The 16,979-nt window shown below is 42.2% G+C and overlaps 1 protein-coding gene across 16 annotated transcripts in view; it reads left to right on the top strand.

The window, feature by feature from the left end:
• kiaa1109 (KIAA1109 ortholog) overlaps nucleotides 1–16,979 on the top strand; it is a 92,593-nt gene that overhangs the window by 58,722 nt on the left and 16,892 nt on the right. For 7 of the 16 annotated variants that reach the window (XM_039786959.1, XM_039786957.1, XM_039786955.1 and 4 more), the window contains 23 exons: nucleotides 276–520; nucleotides 624–729; nucleotides 1,363–1,460; nucleotides 1,679–1,867; nucleotides 2,006–2,174; nucleotides 2,726–2,937; nucleotides 3,972–4,055; nucleotides 5,047–5,245; nucleotides 5,548–5,607; nucleotides 5,762–5,988; nucleotides 6,896–7,072; nucleotides 7,672–7,802; nucleotides 9,036–9,159; nucleotides 9,290–9,402; nucleotides 9,858–9,948; nucleotides 10,329–10,388; nucleotides 12,544–12,809; nucleotides 12,993–13,208; nucleotides 13,502–13,682; nucleotides 13,785–13,965; nucleotides 14,306–14,467; nucleotides 15,089–15,228; nucleotides 16,306–16,501. In XM_039786959.1, the coding sequence (XP_039642893.1) occupies nucleotides 276–520; nucleotides 624–729; nucleotides 1,363–1,460; nucleotides 1,679–1,867; nucleotides 2,006–2,174; nucleotides 2,726–2,937; nucleotides 3,972–4,055; nucleotides 5,047–5,245; nucleotides 5,548–5,607; nucleotides 5,762–5,988; nucleotides 6,896–7,072; nucleotides 7,672–7,802; nucleotides 9,036–9,159; nucleotides 9,290–9,402; nucleotides 9,858–9,948; nucleotides 10,329–10,388; nucleotides 12,544–12,809; nucleotides 12,993–13,208; nucleotides 13,502–13,682; nucleotides 13,785–13,965; nucleotides 14,306–14,467; nucleotides 15,089–15,228; nucleotides 16,306–16,501 (3,627 nt within the window). The remainder of the gene's footprint in view (nucleotides 1–275; nucleotides 521–623; nucleotides 730–1,362; nucleotides 1,461–1,678; nucleotides 1,868–2,005; nucleotides 2,175–2,725; nucleotides 2,938–3,971; nucleotides 4,056–5,046; nucleotides 5,246–5,547; nucleotides 5,608–5,761; nucleotides 5,989–6,895; nucleotides 7,073–7,671; nucleotides 7,803–9,035; nucleotides 9,160–9,289; nucleotides 9,403–9,857; nucleotides 9,949–10,328; nucleotides 10,389–12,543; nucleotides 12,810–12,992; nucleotides 13,209–13,501; nucleotides 13,683–13,784; nucleotides 13,966–14,305; nucleotides 14,468–15,088; nucleotides 15,229–16,305; nucleotides 16,502–16,979) is intronic. The other 9 variants (XM_039786972.1, XM_039786970.1, XM_039786966.1 and 6 more) reach the window with 8 other exon arrangements.

Genomic DNA, 16,979 nt, shown 5'->3' with positions numbered 1-16,979 from the left:
TTTCAAGATTTTTTTTGTTTTGTTTTGGGCATTTCAGCCTTTAATGAAAAGGACAGCTAGATATGAAAGGGTAGAGAGGGGGAAGAAATGCAGGAAATCATCACAGGTTGGACTCAAACACTGGACATTCTGCGTTGAGGAATACACCTCTATATACGTGCGCCCGCTCTACCAACTGAGCTAAACTGGCCACTACTTTGTCTTTCTTGTGTTAATATCACTGTTGAGGCATGCCCAGAATAAGTAATAGTAATTAACGTTTTTTTTTTCTTTAGGGGCACAAACCAGTTTCACCTTTGAGTTGCCAAACCACAAGCTTTGCTTCCAGTCCAAAGTGTCCCCAGTGGACATGTCCACCATGCCGCCATCAGCCAGCCTCACCCTGCCTCCGGTCACCATGTCAGGAGAGTACATCATGGAGGACCACGAGAGCCACTCGGACCAGGGCTGGGCACCTGACGACTTCCCCACAAAGCAAGGAAACTACCTTCAAGGCAACTACCTGCGCTGTGTGGCCGAGGTACGAGGCTCCAGGACAATAAATAAAAGCTATATAAATGGATTAACTGAGCAGCCAGGTGTTGCTCTTAACTTGCCTCTCACTGGTCTTCTCTGATGTGCAGATTGGTTCATTTGAGCACAACCTGACCACAGACCTGCTCAACCACCTGGTCTTCCTACAGAAGGTTTTCATGAAGGAAGTCAACGAGGTCATTCAGAAGGTCTCAGGTACTTTACCAGTGACCAACACACACTTTTGCATATATATTTTCTTTACTGCAAACTTACCTCATTAACATATTGTAAAACAAAACTTTTCAACTTTACCTTAGTCTCTTTTAAACCTCTACAAAAGTCTATCCTTCTCTTTGCTGCTGTAATGGCCCAGTTTTCCTCTCAGATCAATAAAGTTAATCTAATTTTAAACATCTCCCTGTTCCCAACAGTATTATGTAGCCTATAGCTGCTACTTGAGTCAATAAAAAAACACTTTCTTTTCCTCACAAAACAATGCACAAGGCACGTACACGAATCCAGTCATGTTCATTTCCACAACAGTATTGATTTGTGTAACTCGCTAAGCTTGAGCAAGGTAATTGCCAGAGAGAGAGAGAGATAGAGAGAGAGAGAGAGAACTTGGAGTTTTATGCCATTGTAAGGTAAGAATAATGAGAATGGTAACTATTCACATCAGAGTCTTTCAATTTAGTAGCACTGGGACACGTCAGGCAGATATCAGGGCTGACATACAGCATACAGGTACACAGACAATATAATCCCACTAAATCACATGTTCTCTACCACTTCACAACAGCCTGTGTGGGCTTGTAAGGCTGACTTGTATTCTCTCTATGCATGCAGGAGGAGAACAACCCATCCCGCTGTGGAATGAGTATGACACCTCAACGGATGCAGACAAGCCAAAAATCCTGCTTTATTCTCTCAGCCTCATGTTCAAGGTATCTCATGTTCAGTTTCTTTCAGCATGGAAAACCAAAGTAGCATATCAGTCACAGTGGCCGAAGCCACCAGGTCAAGTTTCTGGTCCAAGCTTTTTTTGTTTTTGTTTTAAGTAATAAAACCAGTAAAGGGATTCTCTCTAGAGACCTCTGTTTAATTTTGAGTCTTAGTTAAGCTTTTTAGGACATTTCTAAATGTTGTTTTTATTTGTTCACAGGGAATCCAGATGACCGCCACCACTCCTTCTATGCGAGCTGTGCGCTTTGAGACCGGCCTCATCGAGCTGGAGCTATCCAACAGGATCCAGTGCAAGGCTCAGCCCGGTGGCAGCAGCAGTTACCTCAAACTGTTTGGCAAATGTCAAGTAGATCTCCACCTGGCTCTTGGACAGATAGTCAAGCACCAGGTACAGATCAGCCTCATGAAATAAACAAAATGAAGAAAAACAAAATGAAGAAAAATGATATAAAAGCTCTAAGGTTTAAATTGGCTTAAATATTACAGTAGATATCTATGTGATGCCCTTTTTCCCCGCACTTTACAGGTGTATGAAGAAGCTGGCTCAGACTTCCACCAGGTGGCGTACTTCCGAACCCGGATTGGTCTGCGGAATGCTCTGCAGGAGGAGATCAGTGGCTCCTCCGACAAGGAGGCTGTCCTCATCACGCTCAACAGGCCGATCGTTTTTGCCCAGCCGGTGGCATTTGACAGAGGTTCAGTTTACTGTTTCTCTGCATCACACTTCACATTTTTCACACTTCACATTTTTCACATTTCACATTTTTCCCCACTCTTGGACACAGACAAATTTTATAATCGAACAACAAATTATTTGCTGTATAACATTACATATCCATGATGGGAAAGGAGCTGGATGAAGACAACATTTTACAGCCCCTTTTTCACATAATACAACAAACAGAAATAGATCGACTGTCGGTCAGTTAACAGTCAAGTTTACATGAACACAATGAAATGTCAAAGCTTGTCCTGTGTACCTTAACAAAACTTGTAACCGTTTCCTGTTTGTTATCACTGAAGACATCATCAACATAGCAGCTTATGAGACTGCCCATAGTTACCGTTATTCTACCAAGGCAACACTGATTGTAAAAGAAGGATGGCTCAGTGATGGAATTGCAACGGATTTTCACACGGAACAAATAACAACCACTGATGGCTCTAAGTCTAATGTGACTTTGTTTACATGACATTCAGGATGTCATTCTAAATCCTTTCTACCCACGTGTTTGCCCTCCTGCAGCTGTGCTCTTCTGGCTGAACTACAAGGCAGCGTATGATAACTGGAACGAGCAGCGCTTGGCCCTCAACAAGGACATCCACATGGCCACTAAAGAGGTAGTGGACAAGCTGCCAGGCATCCAGCAGACCTCAGCCCAGGCCTTCAGCACCCTCTTCCTGCAACTGACCGTCAACGACCTGGGCATCTGCCTACCGATCACCAACACATCCCAGGTAATCCGCTATGCTTGTTGGTTTGGATCTTCCAAAGTCAATATTGTAGAAATATTTTTTTACATTTTAACTTCCGGATGTAGATTTCCAAGTTCTACTGATATAAACAATAACAGGTTTGCCATTTGTTGGCTTTAAGGTCATACAGTTAAAAAGTTCACATTTATTGTGATTTTATCTTTGATTAATCATTGAAATAACGGTGTTTCACTATTAGGCATATAAGCCATGGTTTAGCATATGAAATGCTTGCCAGGTTGTTGTTTTAAAAGCAAGTTGTTTTTTGTCTTGTCAGTAGTTTTTATTGAAACAAAAGCACTTTTATTATGAATCTAATTCTTCCTAAGGAAAAGTAGTTCACGTCATCCCCTCTTTAAAAATAAAAAAATTAATTTATCATTATCTCCATCACCACTTGGCACCAATTAACCGTTCCAGTGTTCGTGACATTCCCTTTGCTTACATGTATAGCCTTAGAATCACAATTGCATTTGTGTTCTTTACTAAAAGAACAATTTCTCTGTTTTAGTTTGGATATCAGTGTTTCCCCTAGCTAAGCTGTTAGTAATCTGCCCCACCACACCCCTTAATTTCCCTCAACAACTTCTAAAAAGAATGTCAGTGACGTGTTTGTTTTATTTTTCTCCATAAAATCAATTTTTTTATGATGATAAACCATCCAGGAGACGTGCACCAGTGGTACTTCTTTTGATGTCATGCACTGTGTGCCATTTTAGTACTCCTCAGACTTAGCTACTGAAATGTTTTGCCAGATTTGTTATTTATTTTGGATGTTTATTTACATGTAAAATAATTCAGAATTGCTTTAACATAAATGAAAATATTATTGTTTTATTTTAGATTGAAAGATTAACGTGACCACCCCTACACACTAATAGAAACGTTTAGGGGAAACACTGGATATTAATGAATGTTCATATGGGTTGTCTTGTTATACTCCAGTACTATGCTATACTACAGTATGTCCATAGAGACCAGATATACCAGCTGTTATGTCACGCTTATTTCCATAGAGAGGACAAGTACCAGTTACGGAGGGCATCAACTCTGAAGCTGGGGCCAGCACATCAGTAGGCCGGCAAAATAATGCACGAAAAGTAACCTACAATTTATTACATCTCTTGTGATGGCTTTTTGTGGGACAATGACTTCCTGTGATCAGTACTCTTCCATGCCACAAGCACACTGCATCAGAAGTGCTCTTTTTTTTTGTTTAGAAATGGCAGGTCACACCACTTTGCAACCATCAAATTTCCCCCACAAAGCTGGCATAGCAACTAATTAAGCTTGAGCTTGTGCCTGAGGTTTTTGGGTCTTGTAATTACTTCCTACTAAAAAAAAGAGATTACGCCAGTTGGTGTCCAGAGTATTCCTTATCTGTTGTTAAAGTGGAAACAAGGACATTTTCCTTAGGCAAATCTTTCATGAGACTGCCATGAAATTGTATAAAATTGCACACACAATACCAGATCTAATGACCCGGTGCAGTGGTGCGCATGGCAGGCTCCTGTCTATTCTTGAAAGAGAAAGCATTTGGAAATTACCTGGATTCCTGCAGTATAAATTCCAAAACTGCGCTCTGATTTTGATCCAAGTCATAATAATAGATAACCGGGTTAGTCGGGAGGTAAACAGGATTTGACCTGCCTCCAGTAATGACTGGGATGATGATCAGACCCACTATTTTTGTGTTCATTTTAAGTTAATCCAGAAATTCAGGGAAATATTTTTCCCCAATCCTACAATTAAACACAATCTAACAAACTGAAAAGGTTGGTAACATTTCACTCATTGCTGTATTTATAGGAGCAGTGCGTATTAATATGTCTGTCATTTGTGGACTCAGACAGAAATTTAGCTGTTTTGCAAAACTATAATGATCAGAAGTAAATCTACCAAAGTAGTGATTTAAAATCACATGAAAATAACTGCATTGATCAGCATTACAAGTGCATGTACTGTACAGTAGAATGAAGTGTTACCAGCTAAATCTACCTTTTCCGAAACAAATGAAAGTGGGTTCTTTTCCATATACTTCACCCTTACTTGAGGCCTGGGTAACCCTCCCTCTCCCTGCCCCTCTGCCAGGCCAACCACAGCATAGATTTTGACACCGGCTCAGCTATGGTCCTGACCATTGAGAGCACGCTGATCACCGCCTGCTCCTCGGAGTCTCTGGTAAGCAAAGGCCACTTCAAGAATTTCTGCATCCGCTTCGCCGAAGGCTTCGAGACCTCCTGGGACGACTGGAAGCCTGAAATCCGAGGGGATACGGTCATGAATGCTTGTGAGTGACTCATTATACACATATGTGCGAATTTTGACTCACTTATGGTTCATTTTGATTCAGTTTAATCACATTTGATACATGTCAAAAGCCTTGATCGAGTGAAGAAAGTAAAGGTTAAGTGTTCAAAATAAAATATACTCTTTTCACATAAAATACAGATTTTCAACAAATATATGTGATTAATGACCCGACTTCAGTAGGTAGAAACCGATATTCTTATGTAACTTTCAATGCACCCACCTCCTCTAAAATATTGATTGGCTGTTGCCTGTCTGTCTCTGTGTGTGGTCTGTATACAGGCGTAGTACCTGATGGTACATATGAAGTATGTTCCAGGACTATTGGGCAACCTTCTGCAGGCAAGTTCTTTCTGGTCCATAAAATATGGATCACACTCGAGAGCTGCACAATAAGCCTGAGACAATTGTCTGAGCATTTTGTTTGTTTGTTTTGGCATTCATTTAATCTGCATCCTTTGCCGTTCTTTGTCTCCTCTTCCTCCTCAAAAAACAGAGAGCAGCAGTGCCGGTACCTGGAATCTGAATGTGCTTTGGAAAATGTGCGGTATCGATGTTCACATGGATCCTAACATCGGCAAGCGCCTCAATGCGCTGGGTAACACGCTGACATCACTGACGGGCGAGGAGGACGTGGACGACATCGCCGACCTAAACTCTGTCAACATGGGCGACCTATCAGATGAGGACGAAGCCGACTCCATGTCACCTACCATCCACACGGTCAGTCAATATTGGGTTTATCTACGTCATTCTTTTTGGGCTATTGTATAAATAATATCGTATAAATGATATAATTGACACATTGTAATGTTTACAAAAATATGCTGTCAACAGTAGATGACCTGTTCTGGTTTGTGACTCCAATTGGGAAGTTCTCAGACAATATCCATTCAATCAATTTCTTTAGATTTGGAAGTTATTAAATAAATAGTGAACTTCAGTTGTAGAGCTTACTACTGGTCGTTGCCCCAAGTTAAAGAAATAGTTCATCATTTTGGCAATTATGCTTAATCGCTTTCTTGCTGAAGTTTAGAGGGCAATATTGATTCCACTTTTAAATATTTGCGTTGGATTTAAGGCTACAGTCAGAAGACTGATGGCTTAGCTTAGCACAAATGCTGGAAATAGAGGGAAATAGCTAGCCTGGCTCTGTCTGAAGGTAACAAAATCCACCTACCAGCACCCTTTAAAGCGACAGTTTTTGGTTTTATGGGGGGGGATTTAAGTCTCCACCGGTTGCCTGGCAACCTTACAGTGATGACAAGACTTTGCTTTCTGTACAGGTTAAACAAATTACATATAATGTGTTAGTTTGTAAGCTTTAGAAATTCTGATAGGTGGATTTAGTTACCTTTGGCCAGACCTTATGCTAAGCTAACTGGCTGCCCGTTGTAGCTTTATTTTTAACAGACAGACATGAGAGTGGTATTTATCTTCACATCTAACTCTCAGCAAGAAAGCCAATGAGAAGCGTATTTCCCAAAATAACCAACTACTCCTTTATTATCTCTTCAATACATTTGAACAAATCCTACCTGGCTTACCTTAAAGCTTCAGAAGGTAAAGTCTGAACCGAGTCGTCCATTCTTCCACCTCTCCATCCATCTGTCCCTGCCGTTGTTTGCAGAGTCCAGGAAGCCAGTTCAGCCCTCGGCTGACCTTAAGGAAGCGTCTGGTAAACCACATCCTGGGCCTCAGCCCCAGGCCTCAGAGTGTGTCTGGTCCAGCTGACTACTTAAACTGTGCATCGCCTTGCCTCCGAGCGGGCAGTGCCAGGGCCCAAAGACCTCTCTCCTGGGCCTGTGTATGTAGCCACCCACAGTGTAAAACTTCTTCTTTGGGCTGACAAAATCACTTGCAAGGTGGCGTTGCATCTCAAGCACTTGCAGTTAGCAGATGAAGGTTGTTGATTCCAAAATGCTGAGCAATGCTATGTTACGGCATGCTTTTAAGTAAATAGCATTGTAATGGAGAATTGTGTTGCTTAGCATTTGATTTTCACTGCCCTCCTCATTAAGCTTCAATGATGGGTGAAAAGAAATAAATTACACAGTTCCCTGTGGCAATAGAGCTTTATTTTTCCCTCTTGCACTTTGAGTGGAGTGGAGTGGAGTGGAGTGGTGATGGTGGTGGCGGTGTTGTCTCCTGATTTGTGACCTTCTGTGTTTTATGATACCTGGTGTTTGGATTGGACTGCATATGATGTACTGTACATGAATCATAACTCGTCTTTAATCAGACAGATTTGAAAAAAGATGCATTCTTATTTACCGCAGCTACCTGGTGGAAATTTTACATACAAATGTTTTTTTTTGGGTTTGATCAGCGGGTTTGTTTTATTCTGTTTTATCAGTTTTACCAGATAAATATGTTCGGGTGTGTATCATTGCATTGGCCCAACAGGAGACGATTGACCCCAGGAGGCAGGCGGCGATGGGGAACCAAGTGATTGACCCCCGTGGGAGGAAGTTCACCAAGAGGGTGGTCGACATCCGAGAGCTGAATGAACAGGCCAAAGTCATCGACGACCTCAAGTAAGATTCCAGCTTACCCACTTGTTGATTCTCATTCTGTATGATGCAATAGATAGCCTGTATTGTCATTGTACATGGTAACATACAACGGAATTTGGAGAGCTCTTCTGTTCAGTGAAAGACAGTTTAACAGTAAAATCAAGACAGTACATCACATACATTCAGGACAGTTAATCTTAAAGGTGCCCTGCCATACAAAACCGTTTTTACTTGCATTTTTTTTTTAAATGTGTTAGGTCCATATGTGTATGAGTTATGTCGTGAATGTGAAAATGAACTGCTACCTCCTCTGTCAGCTCTAGCCACTGAAAAGAAATAAGCAGAGAAATCAGGCCAATTACAAAAGCTGGTCAGTCTGACATCATATTGCCTGAGCTCATTACTATTCATGATCTCGCCCAGTTGGGCTGGGTAAAGGATACTGACAGCCAGGCTCTCATTGGCTAGCTGTTAGCCAGTCAGCTTCAAACAGCTTAGCTTGTTGAATATTAATGAGAACTGGCAGAAATCGAGTTGAGTCTTCCTGCAGGCTTTCTATGCCACGCTAGAATGGCTTAAAACAAAGTAACCAAGGCATTTTTCCACAACAAATGTTACAGAGTCCATGGTAGAACTTCAGACATTAACACAAAGTAATGAAATACATGTGGCATGGCACCTTTAACTATAAAGCAAGGAGTCTCAGTGTGTATGTCTGTCCTTAGATTTTCTCAACAACCATTCGATCAACTTCACACTTGGCGGGTGTATTGCTGATTTTCCAAGGAAGTGCAGCGTTGAGATCTGCAAAACATATTTATTAGTATTGCGATATGTACACTGTACACATTTTGCTGTGTATTGAGAGGGGAGCCCTATTAACTGTTAGACCCACGATTGGCATGCTCTGTACAGCTTGCTCTCTGTCGCTAGCTGCAGTACGTTTAAGAACAGATGAAGAAATAAGAGACCGAAGATGCTACATTGTAGCAAACTGAAACATTTTGAGCATCAGTGATATAACCTTCAGAAAAAAAAGCCTGTCCCAAATAGCTAGCTTTTAGCAAATGACACATGTGCTCTAGCTTTGCTAGGGCATGCAGCTATGTCATGGTAGGAAGCATGGTGGAAGTTGCAAGGCCGAGCAGTCGTTTTCAACGGGCACCGTACTGTAGTAGTATCAATAATTGTAGTTCTGGTGAAGAAATGTCTGTTTTGTCAAAACTAATCTACATCTTCTTTTCTTGACCACAGGAAATTGGGGGCCAGTGAAGGCACCATCAACCAGGAGATCCAGCGCTATCAGCAGCTGGAGTCTGTGGCCGTCAATGACATCAGGAGAGACGTCCGAAAGAAACTGCGTCGCTCCAGCATGAGGGTAAATGCTCATCTATTTACCTTCCCCCAGTTAGCTATGTATTCACCAAAGAAAGTTTGGACACCGTACAATACAATATTTCCCGTCATACCTTACAAAAACCTGAATGTGTCTCGTTGTTCCTCGCCAGGCGGCCTCTCTGAAGGATAAGTGGGGTCTCGGCTACAAACCAAGCTACAATCGCTCCAAAAGCATCTCAGCGGCCGCAGGCCGACCCCCTCTGAAAAGGATGGACAGACAGAGGTAAAACAAAAACGAGGGCAGGAGTAGCCACTTTCCCTGCAAATGACGGTGTTGGTGCTTCATCCAGCATTTACTGTAAACAAACAAGCCCGAGTAACCTCTGTCTCACACCACTGCTGTCGGTGTTACGTTTTTTGAAACACGTTTCCCATTAAACTTCTGACAAAGAGGATGCAGTCTCATTTGTTTATAGTAATTATGCAGATCATTTTGAATTAATGTAGTAACGATGTTTAAACAGTTGACACGCTGTAAGACCTTTAGCAAAGGGAAAACATTAACTCTGGGAATAAATGAGTACAAATAACTGGAAATGAATCTGATTAGTAACAATTTGTGTTCCCTTACGGTATTTCCTGTAACCAACAATACTGTAGAGTATGTTGTAACAATGTCACTTAACAACTTTTAAGCATGTGTGCAGTGCGTTTTATACCACCTTACTGCGTTCATAGTTCCCGGATAGGGGATGTGGATGACCTACCAGATATGCGTGTGGATGCGTCCTCTCCTGGACCCCGGGTCACCTTTAACATCCAGGACACGGTAAACATCTTTCTAAAAACGTATCTACGTATCCCATTTACTGACAAAACGGAGAAAGCCTTTTTGCCACATTTTGTGTTCGCTATGTACAGATTTGATTGCACTGTAGCAAATAGGTTCTTGACACATTTGTTGTAATTAAGGCGATGATGGTATGATGAAAGTTTTAGTTTTGTACTTCTTTATGTTGAAAGTTTAAAGGTCACCATCTCATCCTTCATGCGCCACTGTATTGGATCTCCATACAACATATTTACATGATACTTTGACTCATACGATGTCATGTGGTCATGGGTTTCTAAAGGCGGCTCACAGGGAGAGACCTTTATGCTTCATTTTGGATGAGCTCCTTTTTAAATAACTCTTTTGTTCAATTGAAGATAAATAATCAGGACTTGGACGCGGCATATGCACCTGTCAGTCCAGAAGAGATATTCAAGGTATATGGCTCAAAAGATGAAATTTAACAAACTGAAAAATACCTAACCAACACCAACAAATACTTCTGTTTCCTCTTCTTCTCTGCGATTGCCTTGAAAGTGCCAATAGGAATTTGAATATGCAAAATCAAAACCGGGTGATGAAATACTAGCCTCTATAGAGATATACGCCTATATTATGTTGAACAACAGTGGGTTCATTTGCATAATAACTTATTGTAATCCTGCTCTTCGTGTCCCTAGTTACACTATGATTTATGTATGTGTTGGCACATGTGCAACCAAATTAAAATGTATGTTCTACTTTCTTTATTACTACTCAGTAGATGAATACCAGCAGCATTCCATCAAACAGAGATTTGTGAGATAGCAATTTGTCCCCGATTTTATTCAGATAACACTAACGCAAAGCATGCTTTCAGGAAAGTAATTTTCTTGCCTAATAAGACTCACCTTTACATACAAGTTTATAGTTGGAATGCTGCCTAATGAATTATGGAGTCACGTATTCTCACCCTGTCTTGAAACTGCATAAATAACCAAATTGGCTTGTCTTCAATCTTAATATATTGACTGATTTCTAACAACTATGCATGGTGAGGCTCTAAATCACAGTCTGTCAGCTTCTGTTTGTCAAAACAATAGTTTCTCTCTCACACCCAACAATATCCGATCAGATACAGATTATAGACGGACATAGATCCAGCTTTAAAGGTCATCAGTGCGTAATTTAAAATAGCAATCATTTGGTGTAATTACCATAAAACAAAAAAGGCTTATGACTAAATCAAGTTTAAAATTCTAGCCAGCACACCTTATTGAAATTTCACTTTTTATCTCCCTGAAAGTCTGACGACTTACAGTAAACAGCATCGCCTCCCGTGTTCATGCAGTAAAGCAATTACATTTGTGCCACAAACCAGGTATTCCACGTAATCACACATATGTTAGCGGCACACGTTGTAAAGCGTAGTGTAAAGCAATGGCCATGTTTGTGCAAGGTCATTACAATTGCATGATGATTTATCTTTTCATCATTTATTGATGCTAAAATGCTCCGTACGGCCTCTTTGACAAAGTCAACAACAGTCAATAGGTCTGAAAGGAATAGCCCGACATTTTGGGGAAAAAACTAATTTGCTCTCTTGTTGAGAGTTCGATGAGAAGATCGCTCCCACTCTCTCATATGTGTCTGTTAAATATTACATTAAAGCCCTCAGCCGGTGAGCTTAGCTTAACTCAGCTTAGCATAAAGACTAGAATCATGGGCAAACTGGTATCCTGGCTCTGTCCAAGTACACAAAAACCAAAGGACCAAAATCCACTGAATAATAATAGTAATATGTTTATTTAATATAGCACCTTTTTAAAGAACAAAGTCACAAAGTGCTTTACCAGAGTAAAATAGTTAAAATTAAGACCAAAATACAGTAAAAAGAAACGGTAAAATAAAACTCAGTTCAGTCTTTTTAAAAGTGCTGTGCCCTGATTGAATGTTGATGAATCTATCTGAAGTGGTATTTCCTGCTAAAATGATCCAATAGTGTTCACTACCTAATGCCTCCAATATTCACTCTTTAACGATGACATACCCAGACTGAGGTGATATTTTTTTAAGTCCAAATTTTCCGCATATGTCGATGTCCAGCAGCAGTCGGCCTCTGTACCTATCTCTGGGATCTGTTGTTACTGTTGGTAATTGAGATTTATTTTCCCAGCTGTCGTTACGGATAGCGGACTTATATACTTTCTTGGGCATCTTTCCATTGTCACCTTCTTGAGAGTGTGTTTCTCCTTTTCTCCTGTCGGGGTGGCACGTCATTCTCATCTTCGTCCTCGTCTCACACTGTCTCTCTTTCATTCCCCCTCAGAGAAAATGCATGACCTCTCAGCTCCCCAGGGAACTGTTGCAGGCTGGTAGTGTTCTGTCATTGGACATATAAACTGCTGGGAGATTTGATTTCAGCATTAAAGTATGGACTACATGGCATAAATAGGATAAAAAACAAATGCCTTCTGGTCCAAATAACAGAACACTATCTCCTTCAAGACTCCTTGGCTACCTTCCTACTTAAGACCTCATGGTTTTAAGTAGGAAGAGTTTCATTAAGACTGTCACCTTGTGTGAGTTTTGACACTCTGTCCTTCTATGAAGTTTCCTGAGGAGACAGAGGTGGACCTGTTGTCAGCCACCATTGATGAGCCATCCCACCCTCATCACCTTCATCTTCATTATCCATCCGTTATCGATGGCCAGCACTCAGTTTTCAGTGCCCCTGGCACCCCTGCTGTCTTCTCACCCACACTTCCCTTCCAGCACGACGACATACGGCGCGATGACTTGTCCTCTTCCTCCTCCGAAGACTCCGAAAAGGAGGACGAGTTTGAGCGGGAGAGAGTGCCGAGCTATCGGAGGCCTTTGTGAGTTGCCTTTGTGTTTTTCTGCCTACTCGAGCATTCTTGCGATGAATGTGAGATGAAAGGAAGCACCAATTATCTCATGTTTGCAATTGCGTTTCTTTTTATCATTTATTTTGTGTACTATGAGTAATGGTTCACAGTTTTCAGCATTCGCTAAACATTCCCTTTCTTCTGTCATCTCAGCCAAGCGTCTCACAGAAAGCCCTCAGGGTTTTCTGCGGTGAGTCAGCTGTTCAGCGAGCGCTGGCCGAGCACACCTGCCAACCGCAGCTTCGGTGGCCCAGCGACCGAAAGAAACATTGACTTTGAGCTGGACGTCCGCGTGGAGATCGACAGCGGGAAGTGTGTCCTTCACCCCACTACTCAGCAACCAGAGCATGAGGACAATCCCCTCAGGAGGTACGATGAAATGCCCATTTGTTATTCTGGTAACTACTGTGGAGGGAACAGGATTTAATTTAAGGTCTGACTCACTTTTACTGATATTTTTTTGAAGTACATTCCGGAAGGAGTCAAACAAACTGTATATTATGAAATCCACTCGGGAGATTTGCCAGATGTAATGTTATGCTGTAGTTTGCCCTCAGTGGATACAAGAAATACAACGTTCTATGTGCAGACAACTAAACAGAATAAGGCATGAGCACATAGTCATATGACAGGAGTCTCTGTCTCCCTGTGGGTTTTTGTAGGAGCTGCGAGCGCAGCCTCAGGAATCTGGACCAGGAGTCTCCCCCCAAGAAGAAGAAGCTGCAGCCCACCTACACCTCCACCTCGCATCTCCTAGCTGGCAAGAAATGTCCCTCCTCCCTTCAGACCAAATCCAATGACATGGAGACCACAGTCTTCTACATTCCAGGAGTAGACGTCAAGGTCAGCTTCTCGCTCAGTACAAAATTGTCCACACGTTATCTACTTCTTTTTTTTTTTTTGTGCTTTAAATGATGAATTCTTTTCTTTTTTCCTTTCCCTCAGTTGCACTACAACTCCAAGACACTGAAGACGGAGTCACCCAATGCCTCGCGTGGATCCTCTCTCCCTCGCACTCTCTCCAAAGAATCAAAGCTGTATGGTATGAAAGATAGCGGCCCTCCCAATGCAGTCCAAAGCAAGACTAACTCGCTCCTACCTCCCCCGCCCCCACCTATTCCATCAGGTACTGAGCATTCCCTCGTTTTTCCTTGCATGCCCGAGCACCATCTGTAAACACAGACACTAAAGTGCCACGGCTCTCCATTTTTGATGATTTTACATCTAGCCGTGGACGCATCGAATCAAATGCATGTGATTTTCATCCTTTTTATTTTAAGGCATGAATCCAGAGGGCACCTTTGATCAAAATGGGCTCATGCATATTGATGCGTGCCACAGAGGGGAAAAACACATTTGAAAAAATAGACTCATTAATATGGTTCCAGTTTATTTAAACTTTAAGAAATGAACTTTCAAAAGTGTTGTCGACATAATAGACTTTAAACTCCCATGTGTCTTTGCAGCCAAAGGTAAGGGCAGCGGCGGGGTAAAGATGGCTAAGCTGTACGCCTGGGTGGCCCTCCAGACTCTGCCAGAGGAAATGGTCATCAGCCCCTGTCTACTGGACTTCCTGGAAAAAGCACTGGAGACCATTCCTATAACTCCAGTGGAAAGGGGCTACGCAGGTTTGTTTGTGCACACCATCTAATGTTAATGGCTCCTGTTCTCACAGGACTTTTCTTCGTGCGTGTCTGCCATTCATTAGTCCATATCGAAGACGTTTAATTTCCGGGATTATTCAGGTGCCACCGGAAATTCCGCCGGATGTCCCTCATTTTCGGCTGGATGTGCCTCACCTTCCACTTTCTTTGTGATGGCATTCTAAACTCTGGTGGATTTCTGAGGACTATGGTTAACTGCTCCTCAGATCTCTGCAGGGTAAATCCAGACAGCTAGCTAGACTGCTAGCTAGTCTGATCTGAGTTTTCTGTTGCACGACTAAAACAACCTTTGAACGAGCGAGCACACGTTCCACCAAAACAAGTTCCTTCCTGAGGCTATTTTGCAGCGGCGCCGTCATTGTGTCCGGTTTCCGCCCCGGCCATGACGATTGTGATTGGTTTAAAGAAATGCCAATAAACCAGAGCACTTTTTTTTTTTTTTTTTTTTCTTCATCCCGTAATGCTGTGTGGACTAGCCAGACCCCCCCTTCCTCCGCAGCACTGTGCAGGAAGGTCTGGCAATGTGAGACTAGCCATTCATAGTAAACTCTTGTTGTGTTTCTCTCTTTGTGTACCTCCTATCAGCTGTGGCTACACAGGAGGAGGACATGGGTCAGTTTGATACAGTGGAGCAGCTGGAGGAGTCCACCACCTCTCTGGTTTCCTCTTCCACATCGGCCTACTCCTCCTTCCCTGTGGATGTGGTCGTCTACGTCAGAGTTCAGGTACTGACAACCTGACTGTAATTCTTACAGTTTGTCAGTTAACTCTTTATTGTGAAGACATGTGCATTAGATAATAACACTAACAAAAAGAAAAGCCTTCTCCCCTATCCCTCATAATAACTATTTTACTTGCTATTAACAGTGTATTATCCACATATCTGTAGCTTACCATTAAACCTTCTTAGATTCTGGGGGAAATGACAGAGATAAAATACCATGCAACTGACAGGAACCTTATATTCTAATATACTGTATGTTGTATTACTTAAAATACCTTTTCCCAAAACACTGTTATGTTCATTGGACATTGGTCCACACATATCTGATGTCTATGTAACTGCTTCCTCTATGTAACATTTAGCGTTCAAATTTTGGTAATAATTGAAGGTCATTCAAATCTGTAGCTACTTAAAAATAATTGAATGTAAGCTATGGACCTTGTGTTTTTAATTGTTACCTTTCAGCATATTTATTTAATATCGTCAGTCCACGTTCATTATCTATGAACCTGTAGCGTGATTTATGGTCCTGCGGAGGCTCCACGCAGAGCTGTGTGTGTGTGTGTGTGTGTGTGTGTGTGTGTGTGTGTGTGTGTGTGTGTGTGTGTGTGTGTGTGTGTGTGTGTGTGTGTGTGTGTGTGTGTGTGTGTGTGTGTGTGTGTGTGTGTGTGTGTGTGTGTGTGTGTGTGTGTGTTAGAGCGAGTGAGAGAGTGACGCCGATTAGCTTCAGAGTGAGTACCGAAGTGTCTCTCCCTTTGCTTTCTGACCACGGTGAGAAATCTGTAGCAGGAAAAGTGAACCCTCTCCTTGATTTCATGCGGTTTATGGAGAAGGAGAACCAGGAAATGAGTCGGGGGAAATGCAACGCTACCAAGCCCGTGGTCGAGTGGCGTTCGTCGCCGCGACGTGTAGTTCCATTTTTCGAGAGGTGCATGTCAGGCTACGAATAGGGTCTGTGTCTCCACCTACCTACGTGCAGAGCCACAACGTTGATATATAACGCAGAAACACAAATCGCGCTTCACACGGAAATGAGAAATTCAAACCGAAAAAAATCAGTTACCATCTGTGTTTGCAGCCCTCTCAGATCCGCTTCAGCTGCCTGCCTATGTCCAGGGTGGAGTGTATGCTCAAACTGCCCTCTTTAGACCTGGTCTTCTCTTCTAACCGTGGAGAACTGGAGACCCCGACAGGAACCCACCCCACTGACGGACCGCACCCCCCCTCCTCCACTCCACCAGGGCAACATATCCCCAAAGCACCTCCCAGCAAAGGTATGTGGAGCATGTCTAGTGGAATAACCATGCGCTTACGTGTGCAGAGATATGTGAAGAGCAAAGCTTTCTCAAGTCTATCAAACACAGTGAGCATGTCTATTAGTCACTTCATGCCATGTCTGGGCTCTGTGTGATTTAATGTTGCTCACACAGCTTGCTCTCATCCATTTATTACTTTGCTCTCCAGTCTGTCTTTTTGCAAGATCATGCAACTTCTGTCATGTTTTTATATATATATAATTTAGTCCAGGCTTATCTACAGTAAATGTACAGTTCCCCCAAAGCCAAAAAAGAAGCATTAATATGCATGTTATGCATTAACGTTTTAGCAGACATTTAGATACTCTAATTAGGTTATCGATTATGAAACTTTTATCATTTATGCCAAATAAAGGCTACTGATGGGTATCATATTTTAGTTAATTAAATGCCTACTGATTAGGGCTGGGTACCGAACTTTTAGGCACCGACCGAA

The sequence above is a fragment of the Perca fluviatilis genome, chromosome 20 (genome assembly GCF_010015445.1).
Source record: "Perca fluviatilis chromosome 20, GENO_Pfluv_1.0, whole genome shotgun sequence".
NCBI classification, from domain to species: Eukaryota; Metazoa; Chordata; class Actinopteri; order Perciformes; family Percidae; genus Perca; species Perca fluviatilis.
This window is presented reverse-complemented; position numbering and strand designations above follow the sequence as displayed.